We start from the raw sequence: 27,099 nt of genomic DNA, 5'->3' as shown, positions 1-27,099 counted from the left end.
AATTGGAACGAAAAATTGTGGTTTGTTCTATAAAAAATATCCTGTTGTACTTGAAGGCTTTTGTGATGCATATTGGAACACTTTATCAGGTGATTCATGTTCTACCACTGGTTATGTCTTTACTTTAGGTGGTGGTGCTGTTTGTTGGAGATCAAAAAAGCAAACTATAATTGCTAACTCTACCATGGAGGCTGAACTAATTGATTTAGCTTCAGAGCTAGTGAGAAAGTGAATTGGTTAAGAGATTTGTTATTTCAAATACCTTATTTTGGAAACCAATTCCTCTTATTTTAATTCATTGTGATAGCACCGCTGCGATTGGTAGAGTTCAAAACCGTTACTACAACGGTAAATCCAGACCTATAAGGAGGAAACACAGTAATGTAAGATCATATTTGACAAATGGTACCATTAATGTTGATATGTCAAATCTTGTGATAATCTTGCAGATCCTCTTACTAAGGCCTTAACAAGAGAAATAACAAGAGAAAAGGTCTGGAGCACATCGAGGGAGATGGGATTGAAGCCTATAAATCATTGAGTCATATATGAGGAAACCCAACCTGGGGACTAGAGATCCTATAACTAGGTTCAAAAGGAAAAACTAATCATATGATGACTTGTTGTGAAAATGCTCTATCTTTTTATTCCCTTCCTATGATGTGAGTGCATTGTTTCCTGTAGTGATTTGTGAAGGTTGAGTTGACAAAACTCTTAATGAATATATGTAACCGTATGGGTGGAGTGTTAAGCTTACATGATCACTCTCGACAGATTTCCCATATGTGATGTGTGGAAGTAGGTCGCTTCCTATGAGAGTTTGGCTTATTCTCAAAAGCACTCATGAAACCGAGATAGCACATGGCCATAACGTGCCGACTTTAAAGCTCATGTCAACACCTTGATTATTATGTGTGAGCAGTGATATTTTATTTCCCTTAAGCAGTCATAGTTCAAGTTTGAGACCACTACGACTCTGGAGTAAAAGTTACTGTTTCATTAAGTGGAGGTTCAATGCAGAGCACATCTTCATTATGCATAGTAGTCTTCCTTCAGCTGATAGACTCTCTTATGTAATATTAAAATGAGTGGGGGATTGTTGTGACATTTTAATATTATTATATCTTTTAATATTATTATACTTTGCAAATGCCATTTGCTTTCTGCCTAATAACACATTAGTTGCGTTACTACCGTTTGACAGTTGATGACATTTGATGTCATATTTATTATCATGTGTCAAACGTATAGTGAATGTGTAATGGTACTTGTCCATTGGGTTTCTTGGCAGAATGAGTAGTGGTCAACTATGACCATTACTTTTCCATTGTCTCACTCTTTATTCCTCCATTATTCTGTGTAACCTATGTAACATATGTAACCTCTAGGTCAATTATCTTCACTATTTACTATATCATTATCTTCCTATTCATTGCTAGGAAGACTTCTTCTAGTATAAATAGTGGTGGTCTTCATTTGGTTTGATACACACAATACAACAAGAAATATATAGTGCATAAGGTTTGTCAAAAAGAGAGTTCTTATTAGTTGAAGGGAAGTGTTTCTTTTTGTGGAGCTTTGGACTCAACTCTTGTCCAGAGTTGTTGAGTTATACTTTGTGTTAAGGCTGTTGTATCCTGGAGGGGACAAGTTAAGAAGGACTACTGCTGGACCGGTGAAAACATTTGCTGCAATGGGCTTGAATCTCCTTAAAGAGAGAGAGATATCCGCGCTTCAGCCTGAAGAGATTTATTTCTTCATTTGTATTTTCAATTGTAATCTTGTATTTTTGTTATCTTGTAAGTTTTCACTAACAACAGGTTTAATACGAACCAATTTGTGTTAAACTAACTAATTCGTTTTATAAATGTATAAGACTTCACCTTGCTATTTTTTAGGGAAAAAGGCATAGATTTCTTTTCTGAACTTGTTACGAAAAGTCATTACACGCTTAAATTATCATGACGATCTATTACACACATTTACTATTTTAATAATAAATTTATTTACCCCTAAAACTGATCTGGTAAAATAATTTTTAAACAAATAAAATAGGCGCGTCAAATTTATTAAAGTAGAAAAAAAAAATTCAATTAAACCCCACGCACCCACCCTCCACGTCTCTTCTTCTTCACAACCCACCCTCTTCTTCTTCTTCTTCACCTCACCCCTCTTGAGGAAGCACATCTTTCTCCTCTTTCTTTTAAGTAAAAATCTCTCCTTCTTTCTTCTTCGATTTAATTCTTCTCAGCTTGCTTAGAAAATTACTTATCATCAATCTAAGTTTTGTGAGTTTTGATTTGTGTTTGTTAACAAATGGTTTTTTAATGTCATCGGCAAGATATATAATATTAGGGGTTTCTCAGCCCCCGCAGCTATGACGGGCTTTTTTGAGTGAATGAGAGAATTTTCCACTCCATGAATCAGCTCCAGATTTCGATTAGTGTTCTTGGTGGTCATTGTTGAAACTTTCCTAGTTGTAATTTTGCTATGAAGAAAATATAATTATTAGAGAATTTTAATAATTAATGAGAGATTAATTAGTGTAAAATATAGTTAACAAAAGAAAAGTTAATTAAAAATAAAAAAATATAATTTTTTAAAATTTCAGACATGGCATGATGTGGCGGCACATTGCGCGGTTAGTTAATAAATGTAATTATAAAAATTAATCTATTGACAATTTCAAAATTTAACTTGTTATTAAATAATATTATCAAATAAATGCTACACACTAAATATGTGTAAATAATAACTTCAACGGTATATTAAAATAAAAATAAAAACTCAAGTATGCACATTAAACACCAATCATCCTGCAAAAAAGAAAAGCTTATAATGGTTTACAATAATTATAGATAATAGATTTTAATGCTCAAAAAGTTGCTATATCTATATAATGCACACACAAATCTAAGTGATAGTGTTTATTCTAAATGTGAAGTTATTATAGTAATTTTGTCTCAACAACTACAAAGTCACATCCATAGAAGGAAAAAGCTATATGGTCAATTTTTTTATGCATAGATAGAAATAGAAAAAGAAAAAATTGTATATCACTTTTCAAAATAATTGTTCTCTAATTATTTGGCTTTATCTACCTATACAACAAATAGATTTTGAAGTAATTATCTTTATGTGAATATTTCATTAACGTATTCATTTAGATAAAATTTATAAAGAGACTTCTTTGAAAACTAATAAGCATAAACAAATATTAATTTAATAAGTATAAATAAATATTAACTGTTAATAAATAGTTAAAAGTGTCTGAATTTTGTTTTAAATGTGATTAAAAAGGTAAAGAAAAATAAAATTCATGATTTATTTCGATGTAATATATGTTTGATTTTATTTTTTTATGTTTTAAATAGTTATTTTTTTTAAAAAAAGTTCAAGGAAAAATTTATGCCTTTTACGTATTTTTTATAACTACTTAACTAGTAAATATCGATGCACTTTGAATCGGTAAAATTCTATGTAACATGCATGTTTGCCACGAGACTTGCAACTATGAAAAAATAGTACTCTATCTATCAACTTTGTTTGATACTATTTTTTTATTAGTACGTTAATAAAATTGATATATTTTTATATCTTTTTAATGAAATATTTTTATAGCCACATAAATATTATGACATTTTTTCAGAGCATAAATTTCAAAAGTCTTATAACCATACAAGTGTTATGATATATTTAAGATCATAAAATTTTTAAAAATAAATAAATTATATCTTAAACCTCTTATTGGATTAAACTGTGTCAAACAAATTTTTGGACTTCTACGGAAGGATAATTTGGCGTATAGTTTTAAGACTAGAAAGAGTGAATTCAGAAGGATACATTTTTTTTAGTTAAATTATTTTATTCAATGCAATTTGTCATAATATAATTACCAAATCCATACTAAATTTATTCAAAATAAGAAGAGATAATAAAAACAATGTCCCGTCTGTTAAATTAGGCTATTATAATTGTTCAAACAGGGTGCGGGCTCAGGGTCACGGTCAATATAGCTAAACTATCTCTTCTTCTTTTTTTACTTTTTACTATTTTAAGTAAATAGATATTTAGAGCCTGTTTGGATTGATTAAAAAAAATTCAAAAGTTAAACTTAAATGATTTTTAAGTTAAAAAATAAAAAGTAAGGGGAGACTTACTTTTAGTTTTTAACTTTTTTAAAGTTATTTTTTACTTATTTTAAGTTATTTTTAACCTTATCAAACACTTCAAAAGCTTAAAATCACTTAGATGTAGATTTGACTCAATGTATTTCTGAATACATGTATCTGGACGTACCTGAACGCACAAAAATTTACTATTAAGATTCGTAAATTACAAACTAAAATAAATCTAAATAATTTGCTCCTAAACTAGTGAGATTTTTGTGAGTTTAAACTTATTAATCTGTAATAGTGTGACAATGATCATCCGATTAAAGTGCTGGCTTTTCTTATACTTTTCTTTTTCTTTTGTAACAAATAACTTATTAATAAAATTGTATTTTTTTTTGGATATGAAATCACTTTTGTTAGGGAGTATTTTATCTTTAATGTGTTGGATTTTTTAATGCAAATCGAATTTAGTCAGGTTCTAATATAGATATCGAATATCGGATGAAAAAAAAAATGTCTCACTCGATAGAGTACTTGACATTTACCAATTTTATAACTTCTACTCGGATAATCATGTTATGGATATGTTCTTCTAAATAAATATTAAACCTGCAGATAAAGTCCAAAACTATCCAAGAAAAAAACAATACTCTATTATTATTCCTTCGGTGTTTAAAGTTAGCAGAATTAAGAGCAGCCATCACAGTAGAAAATCTATTAATACTTTCATTTATTATGAGTAGCGTAGGAGCGATATCTCTATTATTTTCCTTACGGAAAATCTATAAAATTAATTCACATTACTTAGCTTTCAATTTGCTTCTTTGTGAAAAGAGGAGAGCTTCCAACAATACTGTCAATGTTAAAACAATTTTATCTTTTTCATATTACTATGTCTCTAGAGTTACTAGATTTATATTAGGAACTACAAAACCCAATAACTTATTATCATTACATTTAAATTTTATATTAAGGTCTATCATGTAGAGGCACTTATACGTATTTCATTATGGGTAAAAGGAGTATTTTAAAGTTATTAAATTATTTTTTAGTTATAGTAAGTTGATATTCTTTTGAGACGGACTAAAAAGGAAAGGATGACACAGACGTAGGGAGTATAATTTTACAAGTAAGAATTATGAAATAGAAAGTTATGCTATTATTTTTTATAGGCCGTCGACTTTTCCAACTAATATTCTTCTTTAGACAGAGGAAGTAATATTTTACACCAATTTCACAGATGCAAATTTGAAACCTAAATTTAGCTTTCTCAACGTTGTCCGTTCTTTCCTACATGGAAAAACCCCATACACCACAGAGCACTACTGATAGGACTTCTAAGAAGATTAAACCTTTGGAAATAAGTGAAGTAAGGATCATGCCAACCACTACTGCAGCTACCTGTTCAAATCCTCTGCCAGAATTTGAACCACCCACACCAACCAAAAAGGTGTAAAAGGTCAGTCTACTTCTCACTTTCAGACCAACCTATAGGTCACACTGATTATTACTTGCATATTTTCCCAAGTATTTCCAAATTTCCTGCTAAAAACCTGTACCTTCAGCTGTACTTTACTCTCTCTAATACACGTATCCATATAGTTCCTGTCAAACTTTGTAAATGTCATACTTAAGTCATACTACTCCTTTTGTATTTCCACTTACCTGCTTGGAAATTTGTCTTTTTTCCCCATTTATGTCTCACATCCCATTCACAACTCCCACATTAATTTAACCCTACAAAATGTCTATTCGTGTTCATATCCACACTCAAATCAATTGGTTATCGCTTTACTTCTAAACCCTCATCTCATGTTCACAGTTGAAATAGCTTATTTTAGTTATAACAATTGACCAGCTTCATTACTTCACAGTTAGCAGCAGCTCTTTCTGCCACCAACCCTAATTTCTTACTCCTTCATATTTGTACTCCTTCCAACAGCTCAACTCACATCCAGTCAAACTGCCTTCCAAACCAGCAAAACAGAGTTGGACTTCTCACATTTTATTCGGACCAATGTTGCTCACATTCATAACTTCCGCTGCACACAGTCTTCTACATTTTCCTTATTCTACTTTGTTATGATGTCATACACTATGCATACACTATTAGGGCAATCACACAGCAATTCAACAGCAAATGTACCACTTTTATCATCATTCCATCATTTCCTTTCTATTTGATCCCTATATTCAAAGTGCTTTATTCTAACATACTTTAAACTCTATAATTACAGGAACTCAGACCTCCCATTTTGTCACTTTTGCTTATAATAGGGACAACATAATGGCTATGCTCTGGTTTTTTGCATGAGGCACATTACCTATGGAGAAGCAAACTGCATCGTCCTCAAAATATGTCATAAACAATGACATGCTAATCTTATATAGCAAAACTGCAACATGTACTATATGTTATATTTTGCGTGTATTACATTAGTTAGTATGTGCAGATCGTTCAAATCTATGCCATACTAATGTCTATCGTACATATTAATATATAATATATAATATTAGCCATCTTCTACAAACAGCCTAATCCTTCATTCATTAATATCAAAACAAACTAATTTGAACAAGTAATATATATATCACTATTGCACGGGCCTATATATATATATATATATATATATATATTATAAGAGATATATCAAAATTTGATGTCCAATCACATAAAATGGGATTGTTTATTGATAGCAGGAACTACTCCATAACCTTATTTTCTTGTTGCTGATGCATTGGTAAGGTTGGTAGTAAGCAATATGCAAGTAAGTAAATGAATATATATAATTAACCGGCTAATTAATTTCAAAGTGCCCACGTGATTGTTTTTTTTTTTTTAATAATATAAAAGAGGAATTCATTGTTATGATGTCTATCGTGGATAGGGAATCATCTTGTCGTTTAATTTAGACTACTTTTTAAAAATAGACATTTTATAGTGGTTCACGTTCAATATGTCTGCTGGCTTAATTATAGGTTGCGTTGAGTGATACAAGGAAACTTTCAAATATTTCAGGACTTTAAGATTTACTACTTCAGTAAATTAGCTGAGTTATTCAATTTATTCATAAAAGTTAAAGTGATTTTTTTTTTTTTTACGTGTAACTGGAGTTTAATTCAATCTTATTAGATCGATTAATGATATGTCCTAACTCTGTTCATTTTGATGACACTCTAACACCAATTAAAGTTCACTCTTCTTTCTAAGAAAAAAAATTCATATTCCTCGTACCACTTTTCAAATTGGAAACTGATCGCCTAAAACAAATCATCTATTCGGTACAAATTTATTTTCTATGTAAGCAAAATATTCTTTTGGAAAAGCATGTTTTCTTGTCGCCATTACTGATAGAATAATGCAACATGAATTACTTTGGTTTTCATTTATTTCATTTTTTAGATTAACAGAAAAGGCATGCATGAGAGGTCGTTTTTAGTGCCCAACAACCAATTTAATTAGTGATCATATATGAAAGCCACCAATTCAGGGAATATCTGATTTATACATACCATCGTAAACCGAGTAATCTATTTATAATTATTTTGACACTATTAAGGAACAAGTTGATGCTTGTGGGTTAACAATGTAAATTATTTATATATTATCATATTGAATTGACATTACAATAATAAGTAATTCTTCATATTAAATATGTTAATATAAAAAATAAAGTATTAAAAGTACTATAAACACTTTCTGACAAGCATTTGTCGCAATAAGTAGTGTAAATAAAAAATTTCCTATTACACAGGAACACAACCCAACCAATTTCAAATAAAACAATTTTTTTTCGAATTTGGGCTAGTTGGAATGTGTTTTAAAATTTAATCTGTATATCCGCATTATATTTCTATTCAATACAAAAAATAAAATTATTCCATAATTATGATTCTAAAACAACAATAACATATCTAATGTAATTACATAAATGAAGTCAAAGAGTAATGATGTGTACTTAACCTAATTCTTATCTTGTGAAAGTGAAAAACCTTTTCAATAGACCATGAATTGATCGACTCAAGTTATGGGATTGCTTAGTTGTTGCTAGAGTATGCAAATTTAGTACTCCTTCTGCCTTCTGGTCAATAATAGTTGTCCCCTATTGACTTGACACATACCTTAAGAAATACTAATAAATAATAGGAGTAATATTACTACATTATCCTTTGAAAAAAGCTAAATTTAATTCTTTGGGAAATATATTATATGTTGAATAACATTTAATAGCAAGGGTAAAACAAACATAAAAAAGTAAATTATCTCTTAATTTATCAAACTGGACAACTATTTTTAGTATAGTAGACAAGTAAACATGGACAAAGAAATAATATAAAGATTAATTATACATCATTAGTAATTATATAGACATTAGTTATGCAGAGATTAGAAATATTAATTATTTTATCTTCTACTACTACATGAGATAATACGTCGACATTCCTTCATTACTTATAATGTATTAGTTATCAGAATAAGAAAAACATGAACCAAACATTATATTAGCTAGCAATGCTATATTTTAGGTGCAAAGAGGAAAAACTAACCAAACAATATTGCATAACATATGCTAGATTTTACGTAGAGATTATTATTTCTCATTTTTGTAATCAAACCATGTATAAAAGTCATACAAATTTTAATATATGAATAGTTCTTTTTTTATTAAATATGAATTTCATTATTTTTATTAGTTTGGGATGATTACTTATATTGATAAGGATATCGTTGAATTAATTCTCTTAATTAATTTGCTAAGGTGAACAAATAAAAAGATCAATAATATATAGTATATCGAACAAACAAAAAGAGAACAAAGGCAGACAGTGCATTAAAATATCCAAGTTAAAGTTTATTGTAAATAAAAGGAAAGAACTGTTGTGGATATTGCTACTAGAAAAAATTCTTAAATACATGGCTATATAGATGATGGTTTGGTCAAATTGATTCTTGTTTTTTATTTCTATATGCTTTAAACAAATGACTCTTTAATGTTTTAAGGGACAATTGGATCCAATTTAAATATCTTATCTTTGAGCTATAATTATAACTTATTAGTATATATAGTTTTACGTCGCTGTTATATTATTACACCGACACTTTATTATAATAAAAAAACATGACTGCGTAAGATTTGAGCTTTCTAAATGCTAGTACTGTGTATGTGTGGAGAAATCAAATTTAATGTACCCGTGGTATACAAAAATTATTATAGAACTATATCGCTTGCTTTAAGGTTATATATACATCCAAATATTGCTTTGTAACCTGATAAAAAATGATTATAACCTGCTATTTATCAGCTAGCATGAGTAATAGTATTTTCAGATAGAGCTTTTCTATTGGATGTTATAGTACTTCAAGGCTAGAGTGAAGCTTTTCGATTGGTTAATATATCAGCCTTAATTGCCTACAATTAATGAAATAGTAGTCTTGATATACATATAAATGACTGGATTCTAAACAATATAATGATATTCTTAATTACTTGAAGCTTAGCTTTTTATATTTTACCAAGTCTTAGTTGTCAATCATTTCCGAATTAATCTACCCACACATCTAAGACCGATTGCACTCTACTTAATTCATTTACAATTATATTAATTAACTACTAATATACCTATCAATGAGTTAAATTGAAATGTTTGTCTTTGACATTATAACAAATTCAATCGTACTATTTTGTTGGTTAAACATAATTAATTTAAATAAAAAAACTACATATACTAGCATATATGGACTAACCATACCTACTTCGCCATGAAAAGAAACACTCGCATTGGTCAAACATTAATAATATAATACCTGATTAATCTTTCCAGATCACCTAATAAAGTAAATTAAAGTAGCTTTATTAAAAATGTACTGTTTCTTACAAGATGTATGTTAAAATAATATCGAACATTATTGGCCCTTTTTTGAGTCTATATATAATAATAACATAAGAAATGAGAAGCACACTCCACATTTTCACTAAGTCATGTCTACTTCCTCTCAAGTCAACCATTGTTGGATTCTCCCAAAACAAAATCCTCCTCTTTTACTAAAGCTCTCTATGTGCTTCTCTCTTTAGCTGTTATTGTGGGCTCAGTTGGATTCATATATCTGAACGCACCAAAATCTGATAAGATTCATAATATTACAGACTAAATATATCTAAATAATTTGATCCTAAAATAGTGAGATTTGTGTAAGTTTCCAAAAACTTATTAATTTGTATAGTGTGACCATGATCATCTGATGAAAGTGCTGGCATTTTCTTATACTTTATCTTTTCTTTTTCTTTTGAAACAAATAGCTTAAAAATAAAATTGTATCACCTTGGTGGAATGATAAGTACTTCCTTTATTTTTAATCTAGAGGTCTCGGGTTTGAATCTTTTTCGGTATAGAGTCACTTTTGTTAAGGACGTTTTACTTCCAATGGAATTTTTTGGTGCGAATGAAATTTAGTCGAACTCTAATGGATATAGAACACTGATAAAAAAAAAAAAAAAAAAAAGAGAGACAGTGACTCACTCGATAGACCACTTAACGTACATTTACCAATTTTATAATATCCACTTGGATAATCATGTTACGGATATGTTCTTCTAAATAAATATTAAACCTGCTGATAAAGTCCAAAACCATGGGCGTTGTTTAAGCATTATTATTTTCTGCTTTGAAAAAGCATATTGTGTTATCGACATTATTTATAGAGTAATATATGCAACATGCAGTTACATTCATGACTTTCTCTTTATAGTATCGGTCTTCGGAGTTATAGTACGATAAAATCAAAATTATCCAAGAAAAAAACAGTAGTAATTATTATTCCAACAGTGTTTAAAGTTAGGAGAATTAAGACCAGCCATCACAGTAGAAAATCTATCATCTATCAATCGAGTATCCATAAACCCATTAATAGTTTCATTTATTATGAGTAACGTAGGAGCTATTATTTTCTTTATGGAAAATTTATAAAATTAATTCACACTACTTAGCTTTCAATTTGCTTCTTTGTGAAAAAGAGGAGAGCTCCCAATACTGTCAATGTTAAAACAATTTTTTTTTCCCATATTACTAAGTCTCTAGAGTCACTAGATTTAGATTAGGAACTACAAACCCAATCACTTATTATCATTACATTTGAATTTTATATTAAGGTCTATCATGTAGAGGCACTTATACATATTTCATTAAGGATAAAAATAATATTTTAAAGTTAATAAATTATTTTTTAATTATAATAAGATGACATTTTTTCTGGAATGGACTAAAAAATAACTACTCCATAATCTTTTTTTTTTCTTCTTGCTGATGCATTGGTAAGGTTGGTAGGTAAGCAATATATGTAGGTAAGTAAATGAATGAATAATATAATTAACCGGCCAATCTCAAAGTCCCCACGTGATTGTTGTTTTTGTAATATATAAGAGGAAATCATTGTTGTGATGTATTGGATAGGGAATCATCTTGTCGTTTGATACTTTTTGAAAATAATAGTAGTACATTTTATAGGAGTCCAGAGTCAAAAGGATAACTTTTTTCTTTCAAAAAAATTAAAACGGCACATCAAAAAAAAATTAATCAAAAGGGCAAAATCGCTCCGTTAGGAGCGATTTTCTTCTAACAAAAGTTAACGTCGTCCGTTAAAAAAAAATTAAAACCGCTGCTGTTAGCAGCGATTTTCTCAAAAAAAAAAAAACTTTTTTTCTTCAAAATCGCTGTTGTAACAGGCATGAATAGGCATTTTTATTTTATTAATAATTAACAATAGGCTCATATAGGCATTTTTATATTATTAATAATTAACAATAGGCATGAAAATAATAGCACTATGCATGAAAAATGCTGCCCCTGCAGCGATATGTAAGGAAAAAAAATTGACTTAAAATTGCTGCCAGAGCAGCGATTTTTAATAAAAATAAAAAAGAAAAAAAGTTTTTGGACAAAATCGCTGCTAGGGTAGCGATTTTTTGTCATTGTATCAGAGGGAAATCACTTCATCAGGAGCGATTTTGCCCTTTTGATTTTAAACAAAATTGATGTGCCATTTTTGACAATTTTTTTTTACCCTTTTGACTCCGAGCTCCATTTTATAGGTCACGTTCATCAATATGTATACGTGAGTGATACAAGTGAACTTTCAAATAAGATTTACTTCAGTAGATTAGCTAAATTATCCATTTTATTCATAAAAGTTAAAGTGATATATTTTTTCCTAAATTTAAAAAATTGGATTCGGCTCATCTCCATTTCTCTTCTCTCCATTTTCTCCAAATTCTAGCTTGGATTAGAAACGCATGTCATAGTTTAGAATTAATGGTTGAGATCTAATTAATTAAAATAAAGTCCTAACCATAGTTATTTACTTCCATATATTTCTTCTTAAAATTTTTTGCAATTCAACAATTCTAGATTTACATTATATTTTTCCTAAATATATATTTTTTAAATTCTTTTCTTATTTTCCTTAAGCAATGTCAATACTAGTACATGATTTGCTTATTTTACACTATTATTTATTATCTAATATAAAATTAAACAAATAAAAAATAAATAGTTAGAATTAACAAAAGAAATGTACCTTTAAAATAGATATTTTTGGAGGGCCAAAGACTTCACATTTTTAATTATAGAGAAAAATAATTAGTTTTATAGAAGAACATAAAAAGGAAGAGAAGTTACAATATATTTGGTAATATCATGAATTTGAGTGAATAAAAGTTAGAAGCTTAACTCATTTGGTCAATCCATATTTTACCCATATTTTTATGGGTTGAATATGGGTATCAACCCATATTTTACCCATGTAAAAAGTCACTCACCCAACCCATTAAATATGGACTAATTGAGCGATTTACCAAAATATGGGCTCATTTTGCCGGCATTACTACTTATTGATAAGGATAACGTTGAATTAATTATCATAATTAGTTTGCTAAAAAGATCAGTTATATATAGTAAATCGGGAAAAAAAAACAAAGGTAATGAAGACAGACATGCATTAAAATATCCAAGTTAAAGTTATATAAGGAAGAGAAAATGATCAAAAAGCCCCCCCCCTCCCCCCCAAGTTGTTATCGAATTTCCAACTACACACTTATTCTTCACGGGGATCCTATCACCCCCCGAATCTTTTAAAAGTGAAATATCTACCCCCTACAAACTCAAGCCCAGATTTGTATTAAGTGATATTCAACACACGCTGCCACGTAATTTTACCCTTTTTCATATAAAAAAAATTAATTTTTCTTTTATATTTTACTTTTTTTTATTTTAGATTTCATCTTCTCCTTTTCTCTTTCTTTTCCATTCCTCAATTTCTTTTTCTTTGAACCTTTTGCAAATTTGACGAGAGGACACCATGACTATGGAAACTTCGACCTTCACCGCACACCAGGAAATCTCGTTTTCTAAAGCTAGAGACAAACAAAAAACTCTATCACTAAATATTGCTTCTTCTTCCACTATTATAATATTTCTCAAAGATCGATTCTTCAAAGAATCACCGATAAACGATACTTGCCTGCCGGGATAAAGGTACCAGACTTGCGGAGGAACTAGTATTGATTTAGATTTAACAATGTTGATATGAGAAATTCGATTGATGTTTACAACAATTTCAATAAACGGGTCTTCTTCATTAAAGGGTCTGTTACCCAATGATGAATTCTTCTCCATTAATTGAATATATTACTTAGTGAACTCCTCCATTAATGACTAGTCTAAGATTAGATTCTTCTAACTTTCAATTTTGATTTTGATTTTGAGCTACCAACAAATTTTCAAAATGATGAAAAGTGGAGATATGATGAAAAGTATGTGATTTGGTGATGAGAATTGACTTAGTGATGAAAATCTGATGAGGGACGGTGACCTGGTGGTCGAGGTGAGCCACCGCCGAATATCTAGTATGGATCTGATGATGAAGATTGAAGGGAAGAGATAAAGAAGGTAAAAAAATAAATAAAAGCAAATATTTTATAAAGTTAATATTTTAACTATCTTTTTATCTCTCACTCTCCCAAAGAGAGTGAACTACACCTTCTTTGCCACATCAACATTTAGGGAGCAAATAACTTCATTTTAAAATAATTCAAGGGTGTAATAAGACTCTCGTAAAGTATGAGTGTGTAGTGGAAATCTGACTATAGGTTGGGGGGCTTTTGGCCATTTTCTCTATAAGGAAAGAACTTGTTGTGGACATTGCTCTTTCAACTATAAAAATTTCTTAAATACATCATGGTTTGGTCAAATTGATTAAGGTCTTTGATTTCTATATGCTTCAAATGACTCTGATGTTTTAAGGGCCAATTAGATCCAATTTAAATATCTTATCTTTGAGCTATAATTATAAGTATAGTTTTACGTCTCTGTTATAATATTATTAGGTATGTGTCGAGAATTCAAATTTCATGTACCCCTAGCGGGGGCGGAGGCAGCATATACTTAACACTTAGGAGTTCATCCAAACCTCCTTCAGCGAAAAATATTAGTACTATTTATATATAATTAAAATTATTTTTTAGGTATGTATAATAAATGTTGAACCCTTTTCAATAGTTCATGTGTTTACTTCTCAGATTTTGAACCCCTTATTAAAAATCCTAGCTCCGCCACTGACCTGTAGTATACAAGAATTAATATAAAACTAAATCTCTTGTTTTAAGGTTATATAACATCTCAAAATATTGATTTGCAACCTGATAAAAATGATACTAACCTGCTATTTATCAACTTGCACGTGATAGTATTTTCAGATAGAGCTTTTCTATCGGACGTTATAGTACTTTAGGGTTCGAGTAGAAATTTTCTATTGGTTAATATATTATCCTTCATTATCTATAATTAATGAAATAGTAATCTTGACATACATATAATTACTTGAAGCTTTTAATATATTTTATAAAGTCTTAACTATCAATCACTTCCATATTAATCTACCCACAGGTTTAAGACCGATTGCACTCTACTTAATTCGCTTACAATTATTTAACTGCTAATATATCAATCAATGAGTTTAATTGAAACGCATGTCTTTGACGTTATAACAAATTCAACCGTATTATTTTAATTTGCTGGTAAATATATTTAATTTAAATAAAGGCCAAACACATATATAGCCCCTCTAACTTATCCACATTTTTCATTTTAACACTTTATCTTAGCCTCGTTCCATTTTAACCCTTAAACTCCATTTTTTATGTACCATTTTAACATAAAATACTATTTTTATGATTTCTTTGTTTTTATACTTGAACTCCATTTTTTATGTTCCATTTTAACACGAAATACTATTTTTATGATTTATTTATTTTTATATATATTCTTCAATTGCAACTTCTTATTTTAAATCGACATGTGTCATTTAATTTTAGTTAAAAAATTAAAAATTAACAAAAAAGAATTCTTTTTTAAAAAATAATAATTTCTTTTTAAGAGTGTTATGTATTTTTGTGTGAAAAATAACCGATAAAATTGTATTGATTTTCTTTCTTTAAAATCACCGACAACCTAACAAAGTCAGTCGAGTTTTAACATTGTTTAGTAGTGTTATTAGCAATGAACAAGAGTCTTTTTTTAGTAGTGTTATTAACTAAGTCAGTCGAGTCTTTTTGAAGATGGGTTTTTTTATTCGTATTGATTTATATTAAAAATTAAAAGTGAGTATTTGCGTTAAATTTAGATAGCCTAGATGATAAGAAAAAATAAATAAGTAGTGTTATTTAATTTAATTGAATGTTTAAGAAAGAAAATCAAAGAACTTTCGTCAATTTATTTTCATGCAAAAATACAGAGAAATATCAAAAAATAATATTATTGTTTGAAAACTTTTATGTTCGTTCGCGAATGTTTAATTTTTTTACGAAAATAAACAGGCACACATCTATTTTTTTAAAATAAGAAATTGCAGTTGAAGAACATAAATAAAAAAAAATCATAAAAAATAGTATAAGTGTTTAAATGGTACAGAAAAAATGAAGTTTAAGGGTTAAAATGGAACAAAGCTAAGTTGGAGTGTCAAAATGAAAAATGATGGCAAGTTTGAGGGATTGTGCATGTGTTTGGCCTTAAATAAAAATATAGTACTACTTACACTAGCATATATGGACTAACCATACCTACTTCGCCATGAAAAGAAACATTAATAGTAATATAAAATACCTGAATCTTTCCGGACCATCTAATAAAGTAAATTAAAGTAGCTTTATTAAATAGTGTTTTAATTAATTTAATCAAGTACTGTTTCTTACACATGTATGTTAAAATAATATCGAACATTATTGGTGTTTTTTTAGTCTATATATAATAATAAGGCGAGAAATGAGAAGAGCCATACCATACCTCACTCCACATTTTCAGTAAGTCATGGCTACTTCCTCTCAACCATTGTTAGATTCTCCCAAAACAAAATCCTCCTCTTTTACTAAAGCTCTCTATGTGCTTCTCTCTTTAGCTGTATTGTGGGCTCAGTTGGATTCATTTCAATCAATGGAATAACCCATCAATTTCCTTGACAACACCCGTGTTTGTGATACGGCCCATGATCAGCCATCTTGCTTGTCCATGGTGACTGAGGTTGCACCTGCTGGTGTTGTGATGGATACAAAAACAGTTGATTTATTACAGATGGTTTTGCATAAATCGTCCTTAAAAATCCACGAGACGATCCATTTGGCGAGCAATGTGAATGGTCGTATCAATAATGGTCAGGAACAAGCAGCTCTAGCAGATTGTCTAGAGTTGATGGATTTGTCAAGGGATAGATTGATGGACTCCATGATGGGACTTGGGAACCTATCGGCCCAAGCCCATTTTGATGTTCATTCATGGCTAAGTAGCATTCTCACCAACCATGTTACTTGCATAGATGGGCTAAATGGCCAGGCCCGGTCTATTATGGAGCCTATGTTGAATGATTTAATAGCAAGAGCAAGGACTTCCTTGGCCTTGATGGTTGCAATTGCACCACCAAAGAGTACTAATAATAATAATAATTTACCACCAACAGTTAGTGATGGATTGCCCTCATGGGTTAGTGCTAATGATAGAAAGCTTTTGCAACTTTCTGCTAATGCTATAGCAGCCAATGTTGTAGTGGCTAAAGATGGTAGTGGAAAATATAAGACCGTAAAAGAAGCAGTTGCGTCTGCTCCAGATAATGGTAAGACTAGATTTGTTATTTATGTGAAAAAAGGAACTTACAAAGAAAATGTTGAGATTGGGAAAAAGAAGAAGAATATTATGCTTATGGGTGATGGCATGGATGCAACTATTATCACTGGCAACTTGAATGTTATTGATGGCTCAACAACTTTCAAATCTGCAACTGTTGGTAAATACTATCTCATTTCTCACTATACTCTTTTGACTTTGGTATAACAAAGAGGCTTGGATTTTGACATAAACAGGTGTTTGAAAAATTATGAACTTGTTTACTTTGGTTGCCTAATTTATTTTTAATGCAGCTGCTGTTGGGGATGGATTCATAGCCCAAGATCTACAATTCCAAAACACAGCTGGGCCACAAAAGCACCAAGCAGTGGCCCTTCGTGTTGGAGCAGATCAGTCCGTTATCAATCGTTGCAAAATAGATGCATTCCGGGACACTCTCTATACCCACACTCTCCGTCAATTCTACAGAGATTGTTACATTACTGGCACTGTCGATTTCATCTTCGGTAACGCAGCAGTTGTATTCCAAAACTCTAAACTCGCAGCCCGAAAGCCCATGAGCGGACAGAAAAACATGGTTACGGCTCAAGGTCGTGAAGATCCAAACCAAGTTACAGGAACTTCAATCCAGAATTGTGAAATTATTCCTAGCTCGGACCTTGCACCAGTGAAAGGGTCCGTGAAGACATATTTGGGCAGACCATGGAAAGCGTATTCGCGGACAGTGTATATGCAGTCCAATATTGGAGACCATATTGATCCAGCAGGTTGGTCAGAATGGGACGGTGATTTTGCATTGAAAACATTGTATTATGGTGAGTACATGAACAAAGGAGCTGGTGCTGGAATTAGTAAGAGAGTGAACTGGGCTGGTTATCATAAAGCCTTAACTACATCAGAGGCCGCGAAATTCACTGTGGGTCAGTTGATTCAAGGAGCAGCATGGTTAAAATCTACTGGTGTCGCTTACACTGAAGGGTTGTGAGGAACTTGTTTGATTAAAAATATGTGTGCCATGTATTGCTAGTGAAGTTTTAGTATGTTTTGGTTGCTTTTTGTATGCTTGTTATGTGATAATAATATTTGTGGTACTGATGACTGAACCAATGCCACAATACGAAGGTATAAATTAAATTATTTAGACTTGATGGTACTAGTGATTGCAAATTGAATTAGTGTTACCCAGAATTACAAAGCAATTAGCAAATCAAATAATGTGATGCTCCTATTTCCTTCGTCAAGGCAACACCACATTCAAATCAACTTACATGACCAATAATTTTCTCTCTTCCACATTTCCACTCACATAAACACTGTTTTTTCTTCTCTTGATCTATATTCTCCCCCACATGAACGCTAAATTAGCCATAGTTGAGGCGAAATATGTCATTCTGCACGAAGAAGCTTCCTTCAACAGTTGGGATCAAGTGAAACATCTGCGATAATGCAATTATGAAAAAGACGTTTAGACTTACTTCTACAAGTAATTCATCATTAAGCTGGTCCAGACACCACCATTATTAAAAGAATATTGAAAACAAGACAGTTGGACTTAGTCAGCCCAAAGACACTCTTAGCATTGTGTCATACTGACCATTTTGAGCCAAGCCTGCACGGTTTCCTCTAAAAGACCTTCACAACATTAATTTTGTTACTTCTTTTTCTTATCAACTTCCAATGTGTGACTTTGTTCGAACACACAATAAATATAAAAGCATACACTGAAACCACATATATGGAGGAAAGAGAGAAACAGAGACCTGACTAAACCTCAGTGGATGGTCCTCTCCAAGTAGTTGAATGCTACCACTGACAAAGACTATGATCCCTCCAGCAAAGGACGAAGGTTGAGAATCAATGGTGCTAATCACATGGCGGCATTGTCCAAAAGGCAAGGCATTAAGCTTAGCAGAGATATCTTCATTTCCGAGCAACTTTTGGCCCTCAAATGAGAACATGGAGCTTGGTTGATACAGAGTACCAATTGATGATCGATCATTGTCGAAAAGATTGTAGTAGTGATCCACAAATGCCCTTCCTACTATTTCTGTTTGTTCTTCCATGTCCCCTTTCAAAATTCTCAACTCACTTCCAATTGATGTCTTAAATAGTATTTCAAGCACAAAGAGGGCAAGGCTTGAGAGAATAGAATATATGAAAGTAAATGGTTTGGCTATCAAGGAAAGAATATATATAGGAAAAAGCAAAATGTAAAAAAGGGAATCTAGGCTGCTGCATGGATACGCAAGTTCATGGAAATAAAGAACAGGAAAAGGCTTAAAAAATTCAAATTCATATGTACCTTTATAACTCAACGAAGGAAAGGAAAGAAGGGGCTGTTAAAAAAACAAAACAAAAAAGCTCAGCAAGATCTGCTGAAGCAAACCGACCATCAGCCAACAATTCTTTTTTTTTTAATCTTTAATGTTTTTTTGACTGCACATAGTGTTTTCAAGATTCAACGCGTATGTAAGAAAATAATATGTAACTGAAGGAAGGGGAAGGAATATATTCTTTGCAGAACAAGTGAACAACTTTATATCTAAAAAGTGAAAAACAATTGCCACCCACTGCCACTTTTATGCAACAAAAAGAAAAAACATAGGGTGGACCTCAAGTGCTTGATTAGCATAGGCAAGATCAAACTTGACAATATAACATTGCATCTCTCTCTTGATGGTAGAGTAGTTCTTAAGCAACGTTTCTCCAAAAATAAGCATCTAAATACCTTATATTTCCGCGTTCAAGAAAAACAACTACTCCATTATACTTTTTTTCCTTCTCTGTTTCTATGAAATCCTTTTTTGTCAAATAGCCACATGGAAAAGTCTTTCTACAACAATAGCATAAATATTGCGGCTAAGTATAAAAGAAGTGGAAAAGAATACCGATAATCTTATATGATCAGCGAGGTTTCATAACTGGTGGTAAAAGACTGTTTAAATGAAGGTAAGATGGTGGTTTTTGAAACAACATAATGTTCATCCGTTCCCTCGCATTTTAAGATGAACTATCGATAAGCTATGTATCCGGTGGTGGCAAGAGGTCACCAGTGGACAGTTTTTTCGACAGGACTATAGCTAGTTAATTGCATGATCATACTCTAATGGATTCTTTCATTCGGATTGTTCCATAAATAGGAAACTCATGGTTAAAAGACAATGAAATAACTTAAATCTTCCTTCAGGGGTTTTTTTAAGACATAACTTCTTTTTTTGAAAAGGAAAAGAGGAAAAGACATGACTTTAGGATGAGTTATACTTGGGACTTCATCATATGTTTCCTCCATCAAACATGTATTAATAGAACATGGTAACAGTTACATATATTTGCACCATCAAGATAATCAAACATGCGACAGGAAAACAAGCAAACAAGAGGAATCCATTCAATACTAAGATAATTCTTTTCCACTTGTTTTATTTTCAACTGCACCAAGAAAATTGTCCATCGCCAACTTCTCCCCCTCCTTGACTCTTCACTCACCCAAGAAAACCATCTATCATTATTAATAAACACAAGAAAACAATCATTTCTCTGCGTAAAATCCATTAACAGAAAGAAAAATTGCCGCAGAACTTCCACAGGCTGTATAACTTGAATTGAGATAATACAAAAGCACTACATCAAAGTGCAACCGTTTTTCATCTTTTCCTTCTTCACTAGTAATTTACTCCTTTAATGAAAGATCATTGTGTTCATTGAAAATACAAAGCTGCAAAATTACCTAAATAATTTCCTTTAGTTTCCATATAGACCATATCCAAGTGTCTTCAAACAAAGGAAAACTACTTCCTTTACAAACATGGAAAGGAAGATACTTTTTGCAGATAGCAACATAAATCAAATAACAAAAGCATGGGGTTAACAACTGGAATACATAGTTTAGAGCCCAAAACCTCTTTTTTCGTAATTCTAACCAAAACCTTAACCTTTTGTTGTCCTATTAATGCCCCAAACCATAAAAACCTTCAATCGCCGCAGCATTACTTGTATTGGTGGTTGGAAGGTAAGTATTCCTCTATTGATGCTAATATTTGTTAAAAATACAATTTAAATTTATGGAGGCCCTCTCATTTCTCAGGGGAGGCAACACCAATATCTAATCTCTGACTGTTTACACAATAATTTCCCTCATCTTGCCTGACGTATAGCAAACAATTTACATATTAGACAATTAGATAGAAGCTAACAAGTGGTGATAACAGAAATGGCACAAGATTAATGATCATGTAGGTAACTAAAAAAGTCAGTAAAGTTTGAGAGATATAAAGTGAAGAATTATTGGTAAGAAAATTTCAACCGGCAAACAAATGCTTCACTACAAGATAAAAGCTCGATAAATCTAAAATGTAAAAGCTGAAACTTTTCTGTCAACTACTTTTAGTTGAATTGGAATCAGCTCACATGTAGTTTAAACTACAAAACTCTTACCTAAGAGAATAACAGCCAGACAAACTACATTGCTATCACATCCAACCTGAAGGCCAATAAGCATGAACACCATAGCCAGTCTTCCAATTATTTAAGTAAATCACCCTCTTTACCGCCCAAAACGATACGAAGAGCCCCAAAGCCATGAGCAAACTCTGTGTTCCCCTGTTCTTCAGATGAACCAAAATATGAGTCATTAGTGCCAACAACAATCCAACAATCGTGTACAAGAATCCAACAGCAAAACCTTCAGCTCCTAACTGCATCCCTGATCCTTGGTAAAAGATATGATACTTCCCTGGATCATTTCTATCAATCAAAAACAGAGGTGCTTTCCTAATTATAGTATACATTGTCCCTGAAACACTGAAGAAGTACACTAGAATCGATGCAACCATCCATATATACTTATTCTGCAAAAGGGTGTTTCCAATAACAAACTTTTTCACCAAAAATGGACTCCAAATCAAAAACCCAGCACCAATAATCATCATCATTTTCTTCGGAATAACTGGGGGCGCATGAATTGGACCCAAATTAACATTCGAATTCATCTCCACAAACTCCTTCATCGAGTCAGCTCCCATAGAAAAACCAGAAGCATCCATTTTAATACAATCAGTTTTAACATCCGTCACATAAATGGGTATTAACCGAATATGGGGTAAAGATTGAACATCAAAAAGCTCGAAGGAAGACTTTGATTCTTGAAATTCTATGATGAAGAAGAAAATCTGAGTGTTGTTTTGGGGGTTGTTGGTGAGGAAAGAAGAGGAGAGAAGGGAGAATTCATATTTGATACTAGGGATTGAGTTATCGGGTTTAGAGTGGAGTTGTCTGGCGTCGAAGAATATGAGGGATGAGAATGGTTTAGGGGAAGGGATTGAGAGGATGCGTTGGAGAAGGGGATCTTTGAGGTGGATCAGACCGAGGGGAGATTTTGATCGGAGATGTATCAGCTCGGAGAGTAAGTCATCGGAAGAATTGGAATGGGTAGTGATGGGTGAGAGGAGAAACAGGATAGTTATGAGTAGAAAAGAAGATTGAATTGTAGAGATCGCCATTGTTGATTTGATGGAAGATTTCCAGGTTTCATGCATGCATGAAGCAGAAATGCCAAAAAGGTTTTTTTTTGTGTTGGATTTGGAAGGGAAAGAAATGGATGGGCCGATGGGCATGTGGTTTGATTTGGGTCGGGTAAAGAAAATTGGGCGGTGACCCGTTTGGGAGTACTCGTTCATTTTACTTGGTCAATATTAATTTGACACACTCCACCAAGAAAGAAGGAAATTTTACTAATATATAATTTGGAAAAATGCATTGAGAAATGACTAGTTAATAATAAGAGTAAATTAGGAACTAAATATTTCTAAAGTGAACAAGTATGAATAAACTGAATAATGTTCAACCTCCAATAAAATTTAATAAAGACTTTTTAGGAATATTTTTATTGAAAATTTATCTATATTAAAAAGCGGATTAAGCTTTTTTGGTAATTTAGAAACATTATTTAAAGCTTGATTAACGTATGAAAAGTGATTATTTGCGAATATCATCCTTAAGATTTGAGTGGGACTAGAGATACATTATTTAGGTCAATAATCGACTTAACTAAATGTGAACTAATAAATAAGAAAAGATGTTTGAGTCTAACATAAGCAAAACAAAACAAAAACATACACAATTACAGTTTTATCTTGTTGGCGGAGCTTGCAGAATCTTCAAAACATATGTATTTTATTTCTTCAGTCCAGCAAGTATAGTCTTTTCTCTTCCTTACTTGGGTCTTTTCTGTGCTTAGCACCTCAGTAAATCATTTGTTGATCTTTGTATGACCAATTGCAAACCACAGGTCAAAAGCAAGTTGCAGATGCTCTCACTTGCTGCATAGCTCAAAACCTCTTTTTGGATATTCTCACAAGCTTCAATCCATGTAAAGAAAACCACATGGAATGGAACATTGGATCTCAACATCTGTTTCAATGGCCAATGACTTGGTAACTTCTCTTTTCTTAATTTTCTGTAGATTGATTTCACTGTGAATAGACCCTTCTTGCTAGAAATCCATGTTATGTTGTCTTCAGTATTAATTAGCTGCTGATATGTGTTCAAATGATTGAAAAAATCAACAGACTTGAAATTTACTCGGAGGTTGATATTCCAAATCCATTTACTCTGTAGATGCAGCTTTTGAAGGCAATGTGAATAAATCTGAAAACACAACTTGCAAAGGTCTGTGTCCTTTCCACAAAGAACCTTTTCTGTTGTTGCCCACCTTGATCCCAGTATTAGAGGCCGCAGAGATCTAATGTCCTCCAGTAATGATACACCATCTGAAAACAGAGACATCACATATGAGTGACATGAATCCAACACGCTATTAATCAGAAAGATATTGTTTCTTCCACCTGGCTAACCTTTTCTCACATTTCATCACTCCTTCCCAGATGCTATCAACTTTATGCTTAGCCCCCAATCACAATCCAAGACGAGTGTTGGTAAGGTACCAACTTTGCAGCCTAAGGTAGCAGTTAGCCAGTTAGAATGCAGCAATTAGTCACTTCATTGACTGGATACAAGTAACTTTTCTCCAATTAATAGGAAGCCCAGAGACAACTTCAAATACAACTAGAATTACACTCAGATGTTTAAGTTGATCGACCTCAGTGTCACACATCACAAGAGACAGTACGAATCACTTCAGAAAGAGTGAAAGCTGAAATGCAACCGAACAATGACACCTCTGCTAGGGGAGATGAAAGCATTTAGAAGGAAGCCACTGGAAACTATTTCCAGGTAAAGAAAGTACAGTCTAACATGCAATTGTCACGAGAATTCTTTAGGCAATGATGCATAGGACAGACATAAAAATTTTAGATCGTCAATACTGCCAATTTACAAACAAGTCCACCATGACATCAGTAGATAAACATTCAAGTGAAGCCAAAAGTATGAAATTTTCTGCTGTCAAACAATTGGGCTATTACATAAATGTAAATCCTTTCTGAACAGAATTTTGAGTCAAATGAAAAAGGGAAAGTGAAAAGGAACAGAAATTACCTTTTGTAAGTAAAGGACAGATTCATATTTCTCATTGTATGCTGTTTAAATTGTGCGTAGAGAGATAAAAAAAATTGGATGGCTACCGAAAGCGAGCATCACCAAGATCTACTCTCAGGTGAGCAACCATGCTGTACAGTATGTATTGTAAGTGAAGAGATAAAATATAAATGAGGCGAAAATGTATTATTTAGCCAAACCCAGAAATCAATCGCTTATATGCTTTTTTGTCAGGTTTAAACCCCAATTTCAGCATATCATCATGCAGTCTCATTGCTTTTCTAAACTCCTGTTCCTGACATAGCCCTCTAATCATGATTGAAAAACTTTCGCTGCTTAACATATCATGTGTTCTCATGTAATCGAAGATCTTTAGAGCTTCTTCACGCCGTCTTGATTTAAACAGACTGTCAAGTAGTAAACCGTAGGTCTCTACATCTAAAGCAACACCAAGTCTCTCTAGTTCAGTATGTAAAGAAATGGCAGAATCAATCCTTCTGCTAAAGCAATAGTGCCGCACCAAAGAGCAACAACAAAAAGATTCAAACTGAAGTCTTCTTTGAAAAATTACATTCAGAAGCTCCTCAGCTTCTTTCCACTGACGCTTTTCACATTGAGAAACTATAAATTTAGATACTTGAGATACGGGAGGTACGAATCCTCTTCCTATCAAGTCTTTCAACAAACTGCTAACTTCCAGTGATGGATTTTCATTGCATAGGACACTCATGAAGGCACTATAGCATTTGTCACTGATGAATATTTTTCTCTCAACTATAATGTTGTACATCCAAATAGCATCTTCAGCTTTACCTTCCTTGGAGAATGCCCTTAGCATAGAGCCATAAGTATTGTCTTGTAGCTTAATCCTTTTTTCATAAGCTTCCCTGAAAAACAATTCAGCTGCATATGCTTTTCCCATATCAGAGAACCTTCGAATCACAGAATCATAGTCAGGTAACACAACTTTCGGGAGATGTCCTTTTTCCACCATGGAACTCATCACTGATTCAATCACTTCGGCATTTTGATATTTGCAAGCACCATCAAGAATTGAGCTAAAAGTATTAAAGGTGGGATCAATACATTTACTATACATATCATTTAAATAACCAAATGCAGCTTCAAAGTTCCCTCTCTCAGAGTAACAGTCTATGAGTATGTTATACATAACAGGACTGCATACACCCTTGTCTAGAATAGGAACAATTTGCTCAAATTTCCCATCTTTACAAAGCATTTGAGCAATTAAAGACCATGTAACCACATTCTCCTGAACCCCATTACGAATAATAGAACCAAAATAACACCAGCCCAATCTTAACTCATTCTTACTGAGCAGTAAATTAAGCAATGTATTACAACAATTAACAGATACAAAATAGCCATATTCTCTAACTATTTGATAAACCTGAAGAGCTTCCAAGAACAAACCTTTATTGCAGTAACATTCAAGAACTGAGCTCAAGACTGAAGACTGAATGTGAATTTCACCAACTTTCAGTGACTGAATCAAGAAACCTACAATTTGGGCTGGTGGGTATGTTTGAATGAGAGTATCCAAGATGGGTTTTGCGGGTTTGGATAGTCCGGACCCGAGAAGTATATACACAAGTGTACAAAGAACTTTGGCATCAGGTTGGAACCCAAGATTGTTCTTGGCATAGTCGAAGAAGCGTAGAGAGACTTGTGGGTTGGTTTGGGTGTTGTGGAGGATTTGAAGGAAGAGAGATGGAGTAAATTGTGAAGAACAAAGTTTGAGGTTCTTGAGAAGGGAAGGCCATTGATTTGTTTGTCTTTGCAAGAGAATAGAGGAAATTTGGGAAACTAATTGGGTTTGTTTGAATTGGATTCTCCAACTTTGGGGCTTTTGTGTTGTTGTTACAGTGCTTGCTATTGCGATTGATTTCTGGAAGAGAAAGAGAGCTCTAGAGGCAATGGTCATTTGAGTTTTGTGCAAGCGAATCAGTTTCAATTGGGAAGAGAGTTGCAGAGAATTTTCCGTACATTTTCTATGGGTCAAATTTGTAATAGGTGGCTAGTTTTTAAAAGCTTGCCAGCGAGCCCAATTCTAGGAACAAGCACAATTTCATTTGAAGTTTTTGCACGGATGGCCTATTTCGAGTCCAAAGCTAATGTATGGGTAATGAGACTTGAATCCTGCATATATTTTAGGAAAGTTGATTTGGGGCTTATAATATTGAGCTTTCCAATTTCGGAGAAGGACATAAAACGTCTCTCAACTATTTGAATTGGTATAAAACTATCCGATTTCACCTTTCGTCTCCCAAATACCCTAACCTCAACCTTTTGGCTAAAAAATGTT

General features: G+C 32.2%; 4 protein-coding genes and 1 long non-coding RNA gene across 7 annotated transcripts; 2 read left to right on the top strand and 3 right to left on the bottom strand.

Annotated features, from left to right (window-relative positions):
- Positions 1 to 5,392: 5,392 nt before the first annotated feature.
- On the top strand, positions 5,393 to 6,631 carry LOC107060783 (uncharacterized). Its single transcript, XR_001473523.1, has 2 exons — positions 5,393 to 5,574; positions 6,353 to 6,631. It is a non-coding gene; the product is annotated as an uncharacterized lncRNA (long non-coding RNA).
- Positions 6,632 to 16,444: 9,813 nt separating this feature from the next.
- LOC102585483 (pectinesterase) lies at positions 16,445 to 18,424 on the top strand. Its single transcript, XM_006348020.2, has 2 exons — positions 16,445 to 17,439; positions 17,573 to 18,424. The coding sequence occupies exons 1-2, from the start codon at positions 16,671 to 16,673 to the stop codon at positions 18,262 to 18,264; spliced, it is 1,461 nt and encodes a 486-aa protein (XP_006348082.1). The 5' UTR covers positions 16,445 to 16,670; the 3' UTR covers positions 18,265 to 18,424.
- On the bottom strand, positions 18,394 to 19,738 carry LOC102585818 (nuclear transport factor 2). The gene is made up of 2 exons (XM_006348021.2): positions 19,040 to 19,738; positions 18,394 to 18,715 (listed from the first exon to the last, which is right to left on the bottom strand). Exons 1-2 carry the CDS (start codon positions 19,340 to 19,342, stop codon positions 18,641 to 18,643), a joined length of 378 nt encoding a protein of 125 aa, XP_006348083.1. The 5' UTR covers positions 19,343 to 19,738; the 3' UTR covers positions 18,394 to 18,640.
- A 2,010-nt stretch (positions 19,739 to 21,748) lies between these two features.
- Positions 21,749 to 22,321, bottom strand: LOC107060777 (probable dolichyl-diphosphooligosaccharide--protein glycosyltransferase subunit 3B). The gene has a single exon (XM_015309048.1). It carries the CDS (start codon positions 22,319 to 22,321, stop codon positions 21,749 to 21,751), a length of 573 nt encoding a protein of 190 aa, XP_015164534.1.
- A 974-nt stretch (positions 22,322 to 23,295) lies between these two features.
- LOC102584736 (pentatricopeptide repeat-containing protein At4g21170) lies at positions 23,296 to 26,784 on the bottom strand. 3 transcript variants are annotated; one of them, XM_006348019.2, is made up of 3 exons: positions 24,774 to 26,784; positions 24,131 to 24,232; positions 23,296 to 24,046 (listed from the first exon to the last, which is right to left on the bottom strand). In XM_006348019.2, the coding sequence occupies exon 1, from the start codon at positions 26,716 to 26,718 to the stop codon at positions 24,964 to 24,966; it is 1,755 nt and encodes a 584-aa protein (XP_006348081.1). In that variant the 5' UTR covers positions 26,719 to 26,784; the 3' UTR covers positions 23,296 to 24,046; positions 24,131 to 24,232; positions 24,774 to 24,963. The 3 variants fall into 3 exon arrangements, with proteins under 3 accessions (XP_006348081.1, XP_006348080.1, XP_006348079.1); XM_006348018.2 differs by having other exon boundaries at positions 24,122 to 26,784; XM_006348017.2 differs by having other exon boundaries at positions 24,131 to 26,784.
- Between the last annotated feature and the right edge of the window lie 315 nt (positions 26,785 to 27,099).

The sequence above is a fragment of the Solanum tuberosum genome, unplaced genomic scaffold, assembly GCF_000226075.1.
Source record: "Solanum tuberosum cultivar DM 1-3 516 R44 unplaced genomic scaffold, SolTub_3.0 scf00099, whole genome shotgun sequence".
Taxonomy (NCBI): domain Eukaryota; kingdom Viridiplantae; phylum Streptophyta; class Magnoliopsida; order Solanales; family Solanaceae; genus Solanum; species Solanum tuberosum.
The sequence above is the reverse complement of the archived record's forward strand: the minus strand, read 5'-3'. Positions and strand labels throughout refer to the sequence as shown.